This window comes from Zonotrichia leucophrys, chromosome 1, assembly GCF_028769735.1.
Source record: "Zonotrichia leucophrys gambelii isolate GWCS_2022_RI chromosome 1, RI_Zleu_2.0, whole genome shotgun sequence".
Classification (NCBI taxonomy): domain Eukaryota; kingdom Metazoa; phylum Chordata; class Aves; order Passeriformes; family Passerellidae; genus Zonotrichia; species Zonotrichia leucophrys.
In genome coordinates, this window is record NC_088169.1 from 50,414,439 (window position 1) to 50,428,256 (window position 13,818).

Consider the following 13,818-nt stretch of genomic DNA (forward strand, 5'->3'; position numbering starts at 1 on the left):
AGAGAACCTGTCTATACTCTGAGCTGTTTTAAAATGTTCTGCAGCTCATGATTCCACAAAATTTATGTTGATCGTATGATGGTGTGTTTTTTATGGTGGAAGGAAATGTCCTTCCTTCCTAAACAAATCAATGGAGTTGACTGCTATCCATCCCGCTTTTGGAAGCTACCCTGTCTAACACAGATAAGTTTTAGCAAGACTTTCTAAAAATGTGAGTGGACAGTAGTATGCAATGCCTATTTAAGGGACAGAACCACCCATACAGCAGGATTTTCTCATGAAGAACACAAGCCAAGTTAATCATCCTAAGAAAAAGTAGGCCTGCATGTTTTCTCAATCTTTACATCTGTAAGAGACCTAGAAAGTGCTTTTGTTCACAAAGCATTAACTATACAGCACTTACTATCACTAAGCAACTAAATAAACCACTTTACTCAAAGAAAGATTTCTATGGAACATGCCTTGCCTATTTGGACAGTGGAGGAGGTGCATGGAGGTCAAAAACCACAGTCACAGGAAGGCAACCTTTTTCCTTTCCAGTGCTCTTAAAGGAACTTTAAATTCTCAGGAAAGTAATCCTGACAAGTAATGGATATGCAGGAGGAATAGGATTCTCTTCTTTCTTTCCCAAAAGGGGCTAAAAATCCTCAACTTACCCCAAAGGACAAGGCAACAACCTCATATGATCTGCATATGGTAACTTCAGCACCTGCAAGATCATGCTGCTTATCAGTCCCTTCAACCCCTACATGAAGAGTACACAGTGACATTTAAAATGTACCCATGGAAGGAAGAAGAGATTAACTCACTTTATCTCTCAGTTACACTTCTCAGCATGTTCATGTTTCATATGTTGTTTTACTTAAAAAGAATTTTACTTTAAAGTAAAGCAAGCCCTTAGGTACCAATGAATGGGGAGGTCTTGCTGCCTTGTTTAACTACCATCTGGTAGGACAGGATTTCCAGGCAATTTGATGTTCCAGTAACAAAACTTGTTTGTTTCTTCCCTCCTTGATTGATGGATGAGAACTATTCTGAAAAAATGATCCTGGAAAATATATTCAGTCTTTGTACTACTTCAACTTTGGAAACAAAAAGACAGGAAAAAGTTATTTCACTAGTCTAAGGAATACCCATATTGAATTACTTACAGATAGAGTTAGAAAAAATGGAATAATAAATAATTGGCAAGGAAACTAGCTATTCAGTATCTGTGTTGAGGCATGGCTGCTAAGACAATCTTGCAATTTTTTATTATGAAAAGAAGCCTTCATTTTTCCATGCAATTATTAATCTTTTGTATTGTGGTTGTCTCAATCAGGAAACAAATTAATTAGTGGAAGTTCAAGAAGTTAACTGTCCATTATTAGGAGATTCCATCGTCACTTAGGTGCTTCCTGAATCTTCATGAAGACGCTCAAAACAAGCAGCCCTTGTATTTTCTTTCTCAGTCATTCCATAATATCTGCCAGAAGGCGGCAGAGACAGATCGTTCCCTACATGAACCTTACAGTACATCAAAATAACTACACAAGTTTCTCTTTCACAAGGATCTCAGGAAAAGATTCAGTCTTCAGCAATTTGTTTGGATAATCACTCTTTCTGAGTTGGCCAAGAATATCTAGAAATGAATTCATTTGAGAAAAAAAAAAAAAAACAGACCATATTTTTGAGTCTCTTACTTGAGAAAAGGAAAAAACAACAAATTTGTTCTGATCCTTCTTCTTGAAATATAAAACCTTGGCTAATTTAGAGAATGAGATAAAAAGAGAGAGTGGTGTGGTTTTTTAAATAAAACACTACAAAGGAAGTTGAGTATCTATAACAGAAATAGTTAAACCAATTCTCATCATTTCCATTTCCAGACAGGGCAAGGGGGAGCAGAAAGGATTGATTTGCTTTCTCCTATATTGTATAGAAGACACTGCACAAAAAAAAAAAAAGAAAATGTTACCTACTGCACTTCAAAAAGAGAGAAGGGATGAGTCACTGGAGCCACAGCCAAACACAGAAGTGTTTCTCTTTTTGTCAAACAAAGCAATGCTAGCAACAATATAATCTTTTTTTTTTTTTTTGTCAAACAGATAGTGAAATTTGAACCGGAAAGATGGAAAACTGACTTAGTATGACTGAAGCAGAAAAATGTTGAATGTTCAAGTTTATGGTTATTTGAGGGTTCTTTTGTCAGCTACTAGGCTGTTTTTTCCATATCACACACAATCTGTTGGGGCATAAATGCTTATAAATGTATGTAGGAATGAGAATTTATCTGAGTTTGTATTGTATACAGACGGCACACACACAACTGCAAACCAACTACTGGACTAATTCTTTTCCTGACTTATAATTTTCCAAACTCTCATAAAATGTTCGATACACTTGTATGGTTACTATGAATCTTACAGTCATACCTAAAAATGTGTAACATTAAAACCTCAAGTTTCTGTCTGTTTTACTCTGAAATGAAGCTTAGAAATATCTTTCATGTTATATAAGAGCTAAAAAAACCTAATGCAAACAACCTCACCACCAAAACCCACAAACAAACAAAAAGCCCACAGGCTTCAAGTTTGGCTCCCCCCCCAGCAATGCCACTTAATTTTGGACTAATGACACAATTCTGAAAACCAAGCAACAATCTCAATTTCACTGAAAACCTTTAACATGTGATTGCTTTCACGTCAATTATATTCAACTCAAAGTAGACATAAACAAAGACTTTTTTAAAAAATGGATACCTCAGTCTGACCTTCATGGGCACTGGATTCATGAGTGACACGAATAGCCTAAAATTAAAATATATTTCAATCAGACATTAAATGAGAGACTTTCAGTGTTGTAAAAACCATTCTTGCACTTCATTTTATCAATTACATAGATGTAACTATATTTATTCAGCGCTTATAATAAATAAGAAAGTTAATAAACAGATAATCTCCACTTCCAAGGATCTCAGAAGACCACTCCTTCAGTTTCATAACAGTCAATTCAGGTCAAATACCTGAGTTTGTAATGGGACTTTTGCACACAGAAAATGCTTTTTTTAGCTATTATTTTGAGCAGAAAAAATAATTTCGATAGAAGCTCCGATCAGTCATTTTGTGTCCAACATTTCCATAGAAAATGTCACAAATCTCTGCTGTTTCTGTTACTACTTCCTTTAGCCACATGTTAACACTCCTATTCCTGAGGGCTTCACAATGTACTCTGACTTAAAAATCATCAACATTTTCATTTTGAGAGAGGACCCTCATTACCATCAGGAGCAACAGCACTGTCCTCCATCCACCACTGGCCAGATGTTTCTGCCACATCCTTTCAAACACTAATGATGTGGCTAACCACATTATCAGCTAGCTCATCTCATGGTTTAGCATGGTAGGGGAAGGAGATCATATTTCAGCCAAATCAGCTCTTTGTGTGCCTCAACTGCTCAAAGCATGGAGATATGACCAGAAGGCACAAATTAAAAGAGGCAGCAAAAGGACTATCCTTTCAGCAACAGCCCCAGATCAGCTTAAATTGACCATTAAACTATATCCTGAACCCATAAAAAGAAAAGATTATGCACACATTTCTCATGCATTTCAAATTAATTTTAAACTAAGCCAGGGAATTAATGTGGATGAGAACATTGATAAAATCCGTTCTGCTGACTGAGCTATGGGCAGGCAGGAATACTCTAATATACCAAAGCAGAGTTTCCTTTGTAGCAACTGTCTGATCACAAGTTCACTGTAAAATCAAATTTGTTTAGCTGCTTCACTGAGTCAACCCCCAAGGACAGTACCTGCTCATGCAAGTAATTCTTACACCATTTTAAATAAAAGTAAAAACACATGATACTAACTTCATAAGTTTCTAGGTATTTGGCCCTCTCTTCAGGAGTCATAGATAATGAATCTTCTAGGAACTTTTTCAGTGAAGAATTAGTTTCTTAAAAAAATTTAAAAAGACATAATTAGTGTCATGTTTTAATTCCAACTTCATTCACAGCTTACAGAATCCAACAAAAGATCTGAAGATAAGATAGAATTGCACTGTATTTTTAAGACACAGAAGGCTGACTGCACTTTGCAATGTTTCAAGTGCTTTAGCTCGTAAATTAGTATAAAATAATAATTTTGTAATTATAGGTAAAAATGCACTCCTTCAGCCTTTATGAATGGTTATATTCAGAGAAAATAGTACAAACATACCCTTCCCTCCATGGCTTCCCACAGTTGAGGAAAAAAAGGGAGAAGCTAACAAAAACCAAACCAAAAAACTCTTACCAAAATTCATTTTATCTCTGTTGTTTGCAATAGCATGAATTAGCCCAATTGTCCCACAAGCATTGTTAATGGTCTGCTTCATGAAATACACTGATGATTTGACATCTTGTCCCTTAGCCTTTATCCTCTCTTCTTCTTCGGTTCTGAAGGTTTCATACTAGAAGGAAAGTTAAAGACACAAATAGTTACAGTTATTCAACAAATAGTACAAATAGCTTCATCATTCAAGACAAAACAATTTATAAAACACAACAGCTAACTAATACTGCCATTTGAAATGTTTAACACATGTGGTCCAACAAGTATATTAAACTTACCTGAACTGCTCTGTGCTGTTTCTTAACCCAATGCCTTCACACTTGAAACATCATTTTGAATATGTGCAATCCAAAACAACTTTAAAAATTTTCAAAGTATTTCCTTGATCTGAGCTCATGTCACCATCTCTCTTCAATGCAACTTTAATGGCTTTAATGGCTTTTTAAGGACAGAAGTGTCAAAGTGCTATCAAGAAAGCCATAATACTTCAGGTGATTAATCATCATGAAGCATTCTTTAAATATTCTATTGTTACATTTTATTTTTCCCAGGAATTTAAAATAAGATCTATATAACACCCAAGGCATCAAAACATGCCCTTCTGAAGCAGTACTCATAAAGTAAACTTTTATTTTCTGTAGCAAAAAGAGAATTTGCTTTGACTGAACAATCTAAAATACTTGTTTTATAATGATCATATGTGACTAAAACCTGTTATACTGTGCAGTAGTGTGTCAGTTTTGTGCTTTTTTTTTGTCACTGGCTGTGATTTGTTGGATCTTTTGCGGGGGGGTTCTGTTATGGGGTTTTTTGATTGGATTTGTTTGTGATTTTTGTTTATTTTCTTTTGTTAAATTTTAATTTCAGACAGAAAAAGAAATCAATAAATCCACAAATGTTCCAGTTAATGATTCCTCCTTTGCCTCTTTTTATTAGGTACTTTTGCAGACAAAAAAAAAAAGAATTCTGAAGTAGATGGGCTTTTTATACAAGTATGATGAAAATAAAGTAAGAATGCAGAATGTTACCAAGGAACTCTTCCTGCAAACTCCTAAGAAATTTCCCTTGTCTGTACTGTCAGTGACAAACAAAACCAAAAAACTTCTAGCACCATATTTCATTTTCATAGGTTGCCTCAATGTTCTGAATAGGCTAACTAATGGCAAGAGCATTATAAACCATTTTAATTTGGTTTATCTACAAGCTAACAAAAAATAGCCTTAATTGAGATAAAAATTTCACAGAGTTCAATCAGACAAAAAGTTCAGACTAGAGAAGTGAACAATACAGCTGCCATTCATTCCTTCCCAACTAAAATAAAATCCACAGAAAAAATAAATATATAAGTGCTGAGAATACCAAAAATACAATTTTGAGCAAGGGATAGATCAGATCTCAACAGATTCTTCCTAATCTAAGCTATATCCCAAAATTTAGATTCATTTGGATCTATTCATTCATTAGGCCCACAATGCCAACACCCACAATATTCACTTTGTCTACAACATACTATGCAGACTAAGAAAGCATTGACCTTTAAAGTGTACAACAATCCTAAAATCATCTGAATGCTAACAAGAGTAGTTTGCCCTAAAAGCAAGTTCTAGGAAACTGATATACAGGAACCACAGAACCACTGAACTTCCAGACAGAAGAACAGACAGACAGTGAGAAAAGTGTTTACAAAGGCAGCAAAACTAATAGGCACTTTCATAAATAGGCAGCAAAACTAACAGGCACTTTCTAGACACAGCCAAGAAACAAATAAGACATAAATTAAATAAAAGTGTAATTTTACAGGCCACTTTGAAAGGGAGACTGAGGAGAGAAAAACTACTCTAGAAATACAAAATAATGCTCAAGGGTCTTGTGGAGTTCACAGTGAACAACAAAAGCTTCATAACACTGGGACTTCCCATGAAACATTCACTGTTCACACAGCCAGGCTAAACAGTGATAGAAACATTTGTGTCCCTGATGTTTCAGAAGGATTAACATGCTGAACACTTGGCTGTGCTCAGATTTGACTGATTGATGCAACAGAGCAAATGTTGTTTCTCTGGTTTTGTTTGTCATATGTTTCTTTAGGATGAAATCAGATACACCTTCTGGACAAGAGCAAGGTTCTTTCCTACGGGATAATGCTCCCATAGCATGATCCAAAAAAAGGTTTGCACAAGCAGGGAGTCAAAAGAAAAGTGACAGTCAGACCTGTACCTCAAACAGCCAGACAGAAATGACAGCACACAGAAAACAATGCCTCAAAGGTGACAAAAAAGGACATTTCCTGAGGACAGGTGAGTTGAAAGTCTGTTTAAGCTCAAAACTATCAAGGTGGCTGAAATCAAGCTTGAGAAGTACTGCCTGCACAGCTGTTCTGGAGAAACTGAGAATGCAGAGTTTTACAGGACATAATGTGTAGGAAGACTGACCTGTCACTCCTGTCTATTTAAACACTATGTGTTTAGAAGTTAAGCATCAATAGCTAAGTGATTTCTCCTTATAAGCTACATATTCTTTTGGAGAGACATATTAAAAGAATTAATTATGGACAGATTCACTGCAACCTTTTTGGCTGACCTTAGCACCATCATGTAATACTGTCATAAATTGAAAGATCAATTGAATCACACTAGTAAAGGCATGTGATGACACAAAATAAGCACACTGAAGATTTAATCAAAGTCCAACATAGTGAAAGATGGAGGGAAAATTGTCTTTCATCTTAATAGTACATCCCATCTGTCCAAGAAGTGAAAGCCACATCAATACTGATGACCAAACTGAAAGTGGATTGAAGACTGAAGGATTGTCAGTGTAACAGGACAAAAACTCAAAAAGGAGCAGCATATTGTCCTACACCTTATTTCTTATTTTCCTTATGCTGTTGGAGCTTTCTGCTAAAATTAGCAAACTGAGCCATTTCACAGTGCTTATTATAATACCTTAAACTGCCTGTAATAGAAAAGTGTGAGGCATGTTTCTTTGTGCTTCTACATTAGCTTTTCCCATTCTGATTTGAAAAGAAATCAGAAATATACACGCAAGGTTATCAAAAGAAGCATTTTTTGTGTTATTTTTAATAAAGAAGTCTCTTGAATAAAGCTTGAGTCTCATTTTGATTCTAATATGACAGCAAAGTACAAGATTCAAACTTTCATTCCCATTTCACTTATGACAAAAGCAATTAACTGATTATTAAATAAACATTTACCTTTTCTGTTATTGGAAAGAGAAGTAGTACTGCACATACAGGTCTTGGCACCATGCTAAGCAGTTCTGGTTCCATACCATAAACATCTACAAACTGCCAGTCAGGATGTATACCCAACTGTTTCAGGAACTGGAAGAGGAAAATAAAAGTGTAATATTAAACAAGAACACTCAAACACCTATCTTTTAAGAAGCATAACAGAGTATCCACAATGTGAAATACATTAAAACAACCCATGCTTTCTAAATTTAAGGAGAATAAAGGAGATACAAGTTTTAATAAATAAGGCTGAATAAATCACACACAAACACACAAGCTCCCATGTTTTATGTATTTAAATAGTCTTTACAGAAGGGAAGGGGAGACACTCCCAGCACTATTTACTGAAGCATCAAAGCATTTCAACCATTTAAGAAGTGTTCTGTCACAAAACAGAAGATTTTGTGAATCTATTTTTACTGAATATTTATGTTAACTAGAAATCATCAGAGCCATCAGTCAGAGCACATATGAACAAACTTATGGCATTATTTGCCTCCATATGGTATTATCTGACTCCATGACTTCAGAATACCGGGCACCAGGGCTCATATTGGAGCTCCTACAAGTAAAAAGATGTTAGGAGCAAAACCACACAAGATATAAACTTTAGTAAGTGTAGCTTTTACAAGAAAAATCCCTTCAAACTATGATGGAGTAATATATTGATGGAGTAGTATTTTGATGACTGGATGCTCACTTTTTAAAGGGATATTCTTCTACTCAATAAACTAGGCACCACAACAACAGCTGCAGAATCAATGACCACAGAGATGGTCAAAGACAATTTGAAATCTTTTCATTGTCAGACTGGCAGAACCTATCTGAATTCAGGAACTGTTGTTACTGTACACATAGTGACCCTCACAATTATATGAAGAAACTAATTGTACACTGTGGCATACACAGATCTTTGAATGAACATGAGGAAAGGGGAAAGTGTTAAGCATTTAGTAACTGATGAAATAGAAGACAGTGTACTTTGAACCTCTATTCTAACTTTCTACATTGTGAAGATAATTACCACTTTGTGAATAGCCAAAAAAAAAAATGTTCAAAAGAGAAGAGACTACATGTATGGGTGCATTAAAATATTAATTAATAAGTACTTCCAGTACTTCTCTTATTAAGCCAGCAATTAAGCTATCATTTTTATTGCAGGATAAGTACCAGAACTGAAAAAATTCCATTTTCCATTCCAATATCATTTGATATTTTGCAATATTACATGAAATAAGGGTACAAATGCCCAAAAATAAAAAAGACACTCACCTAGAAAAAGATAATAATAAAGAATCTCATTAAGTTACTGGACAAATAAGTGGTTTAGTCTCTTGTCCTGTTCTACACCACTGGGGAAAAAAAAATCACCAACCAACCAACCAACAAAAATACAACCAATCCCTTTAAACCCAAAGTCAACAAAATGCTAACCAAACCCAAGAATGGTTTCCTCAAACTCCTGAATTAAGAATTTAACAGAACTAAAACTCTATTGATACAGGGCATCTTTCACTATTCATGTTACCATACCACCTACAAACTTTACAATCCAAGAAATTTTACCTTCCAGTAAACAATGAGAGTGACAATGAAAAATGATGGTCAGCACTACAGAGAAAGCAAGAGCATAGGCTTAGTATGACAAGCAGAGATCTTAACACATAACCAGACTAACTCTACTGTAGAATCATAAACCAAAAATAAAATATTAAGGATAGATTCAAAATAGGCAAAGAAGATATCTCTGTGCATTAAGAGGGTGTCACTCAGGCCTGGAAAAAAAGATAGAAATATCTTTCTGAAAATTATTAAATAGATTTAAAAAACTGTGCAGGCTAAGTCCCTGTGCAAGAGAGAGTGACAGATGGGTAACAGATGAACAATAGATGGCTGGAGGGGAAGAAAAAGTCAATCCTGTTTTAGGACAGCAGGAAGTTCAGTACACTTTTTAGACAATGTCACTGTCTAAAAAGGTGAGAGATCTCTGCTGTTTTCCTTTCCAATTATTTAGAGATTATCCAAGCAATTTTACTCTACAAATACCTACTGTAAAGAACAGTTATGGTTCTTTGAGGGCTCACTCATTTTCAGCTGTTCACTTTCTCTTTGATAATATGTATGCAAGATAACAAATTAGCAGCTTCATATTTCTCTAGATCTGCACAAGAGAGTATCAGAATCTTTTTCTCAGGCACTGCTTATCACACTGATGACAATTCTTAATTTATAGGTCTTTGAGCTTTCACCTTATAAAAGAAAAAAAAGAAAAATTCTTGGCTATATTACAGAAGTCTTAGAGGATCTCAGGAAGAACAACAGTAGCACAAACTCTCCCACACATCTGTATCTAGTATTCACTTTTTCACAACTTTATTTTTACAGATTGTTGCCATAGTTTTTATTGTGTCTTTTCTTCTTGTTTTAAAGGACCTTGCTGAAAAACACTTTCTGGTTTTTCACTGGTTCAGCTAGCTAGTAGACAAAAAGCCACTTTAGATACAACTACACACCCCTCACCCTTATCTGCACTTGCTATGGATTTGTCCTTTCTGCCCCAGTATTCCAGAAGGCCCTTCTTTCTCACCTGACTACTACTGTTTATAACCAGCTAAGGGAAAGCGCAGAGAAGACAGAGACAGACTCATCTCAGCAGCACACAGTAAAACAGAGAGAAACAACAGGATGAAACACAGGGAAATGGAACTACATAAGGAAGGAATTTAAAAATAAATTTAAAAAATAACAAACATGGTAAAATACTAGCACAAACCTTCCAGGAGACTGTGGAGTTTGTGTCTTGAGAAATACAGAACTTGACAGGTTGCTGAACAACTTGTTTTGAACAGAGTATGGTTGGTCTGCAGACCAGACCTTCCAGCCTAGCTCACTCTATTCTAAATGATCACAAATTGCAAATCTGTATGTCTAAATGTTGGTTAACAGCAAAAACATGACAATAGGCACTTCTAGGCACTCTACCTACGCAGCATGTGGTATAAGCTATTCTGTTTTACTCGCTGGTACCACTTCTTCAGCCTACTAACTAAAAGCATAGAGCAGTTATCTTTAATGTGAATTTAAAATCCTACTTCTGCCAACAGTTTCAGAGCCAGTAGGAAGATTAGATCTACCAGGTTTATGGAGATGCAGAAAGGGTAAGTGGGATAAGTCAATGTAAGGGTGAAATTTATTATAAACTTATGTAGTAAATGCACAATTGAAATACTGTCTAAGCAGCAATGTGCTTTTCAACTCTGTCACTTGCATGTAAAAACAAAGTGAGAACAAAAACTGAAACAAAACAGGAGCTTGACATTTAAGGGCAACTGAAGTTGGACAGCTTCTGCAAATAGTTCAGCAATGTCACATTTTAAATACTAAGGCATTATACTCAAGGCCTGGATTTTTCCACATCTTACTGTGGTATTTATATAAAAGTTGGGACCATGAAAACATAGGACTGGTGAAATGCACAAACATTTCCAGACTCTCAGATGCAGACGTCAAGAGAGCTTCTGTGAGAAGAACCAACCACTGCCATCCTCTTCTAAGCACAAATATAAACCAAACACCCACAGCACCTACATTTTATTGTACTTCTGCTGAATGCATTAAAGCATCTCTATATCACAATAAAACCAGTTAAGACTTTCCTCTGCAAAAATGACGTGTTCCTATGGCTTTAGGAAACTGGAAGGACAACATATAAATAAACCAATTAAGCCAATCAATATTTTCTAACTTTTTCCTTAAAGCACAAGAATTTTTGGCACTTTATTGAATTGAAGGTAATTTTTCCCCTAAGTTGTACTAAGACATTGAGTAAAATGTAACTGATTGAATAATCATCAAGAAAGGGAAAATTATTCATTTCTTAAAGTATGCAATTCTTATTAATCTATATTAAAAATACAATTGCACAATATTTTGCTTTTAATTCTTTACACGCAATTTCTAGCAGCATGTAACAAAACCAAGTCTATTTGAGAAGTGAAATTCCTTTCTAGAAATAAGGGAGCCACCCCAACAGTATTTTACTGTTGGAGCATTGTAAGGATATATTTCTTCATTCTTTGATCATGACATTTATGGAATTAAAATGAAGGAGTAATTTTTCAGTACATTTTAGAGACAGCATCATTTCAGTCATATGCAGCAGCTGTAAAAACTTTAGTTCTGTACAGCAGGTGAGAAGGCACACCAGGAGCAAAGAGATAGCTGGAACTTACATAAGCTGCATTATTCTTCTTTACCAACTCCTTCCCACTTAGAATGGCCACAAGTATGATCTTGTTCAAACAAGAGATGACCCATTATAATAGATTTCTTTGGGAAAATCAAAATTTATTACAAATTCTTTAATATCCTCAGGTTCTGTACTTTGGGACACCATAATAAAGTTCAAAGAATACAGCCCATTGCAAGTATTTTTTTTTTCAAAAACATGAGAAAACTTACATCCAAAAAATTCTTATCCTTCCAGTTGTGTTCATTACATCATGGTGTCTAGAAGAGCAACACTGACTCACAGTTAGTGTTGCTGTTCTTCAGAATGAAAGGTTTATATTTTTCACATATCCATAAAGCATATTTGAAACTTAACACTCAATATGCCCAGGCACTGCTGTACATATCCAACCAGGGCATCCCACAGGCAGCAATGCAAAAAAAGCACTCAGAAATCTGGACAAACCAGCTGACCCAGGCCTCCTCCAAAACCAGTGTGCAAGAGCTTCAAAATGCTTCCAGCAGAGTCCTGAAGTGCTGATATTGAGACACTGATTCAAAATAGAATACTGTGTTATTCTGTGAAAAATACTTAACAGACCTGTTTGCATGATCTAAAAAGTTACTCCTAACAGAAATTAGCTGGATCAATCACTCTTCTAAATAAGCTGTTATACACATTTCATTTTTCACAGTTTACTGAAACAACCATTGGATTCTACTGACTCTGCTGGTTCTTTAAGCGAAGAAAATGTCAAAGTGGGTAAAAGCGTTTCAGTGCAGCAAGATAAGGTATATAATGTATAACTGTCACCTGTTTTCCCCTTTGTCTTCAAGACAGTAAGGGTTCCCTCATAACAAAAACTAAAAAACTGAGCAAAAAAGAACTTAAGAAGGAGTAGAAGAGGCAAATACAAGTAGATGAATGAAATACATGTTTTTCATATTACTGAAGAACATACGAAGACTGAGCTAAGACAACCTTTCAACTATTCATAGAAATACTACTCTAAACCCCCAAACAAGAAACAATTTTCCCTGTGCAACATATTTACCTATTTAAATAAGTAAATATATATATCAGTAAGAGGGCTACATAGTTGGGGATATTTTAAACTAGAAGCCATTCTCAAAGTGCTCCCACAGTGGTCACCTACAATTCCTTCATATTTATCCTTGTTCTTATTCTTTGCTATGCAGCATCACAGGCTCAACATTCCCTCTTTGCTGGCTCTGTGAAAGCCTTTTTAAGATACTGTGTTTACAGAAAGACACAGACTGAATCCTGGTCTTCAGCTTTCTGAGGCTACATGAGTAATAACAGGCTGTTTTCCAAGCATGTACACTATCTCCACTATTGTTCTCTCTGCTTACCACAAACGAGTTAAACACCACTCCCTCATCTGAAAAAAAAAAAAAGTAGTAATCTTAGCTAGGCATTTTAGAAGGACATCTGTGTTTCTCCACATCCAACATCCTTTCACACTAAGACAGCACCTCAAGTACCTCATCTACGAGTGCTACATTCCAAGGCACTTCAGGAATTGTGCACATCACATTTTCAATTACTTTGATCACTACAGCTTTTCTTTGGGAAAGCTTGTGGGATAGCGTTCCAGAGCACAGGAAATGAAAAGATCTTTCAAGAAGACTAAGTTCTGCTTCCAAGATACTTAATTCTTCTCTGTATTTGCCTGACACCCTGAAGAGAGGTGCTCCATAAATGGCTAAAGACGGGCTGTATCCAGTTTCTGCCATTTGTTCTATACTTTGTGAGCATTTTTGTCCCTGTAACTTTCAAGTCACAGCTGTCAACGGTTTCATGACCGAAAATAATTTTCTTTATGCAGCTGACTCTCAATACCTTAATGGCTTAAAAAACTCAAAACTCCAAAGGCCCCCCAAAAAGTAGGATCAAAGGCCTGCAAATAATGCTGCAAATAATGAAGGTAACTAAGAACCAGCAACTAGGCCCTATAAGGGCAAAAGGAACTCAAGCCACAGCCAACACTCAGTAGTCAA

General features: G+C 35.6%; 1 protein-coding gene across 2 annotated transcripts in view; it reads right to left on the bottom strand.

Annotated features, from left to right (window-relative positions):
• Positions 1 to 13,818, bottom strand: part of UCHL3 (ubiquitin C-terminal hydrolase L3) — a 41,290-nt gene that overhangs the window by 23,620 nt on the left and 3,852 nt on the right. For both annotated transcript variants that reach the window (XM_064713315.1, XM_064713325.1), the window contains exons 3-6: positions 7,528 to 7,656; positions 4,275 to 4,431; positions 3,851 to 3,936; positions 2,739 to 2,786 (exon numbers count right to left, since the gene is read on the bottom strand). In XM_064713315.1, coding sequence (XP_064569385.1) covers positions 2,739 to 2,786; positions 3,851 to 3,936; positions 4,275 to 4,431; positions 7,528 to 7,656 — 420 coding nt within the window. The remainder of the gene's footprint in view (positions 1 to 2,738; positions 2,787 to 3,850; positions 3,937 to 4,274; positions 4,432 to 7,527; positions 7,657 to 13,818) is intronic.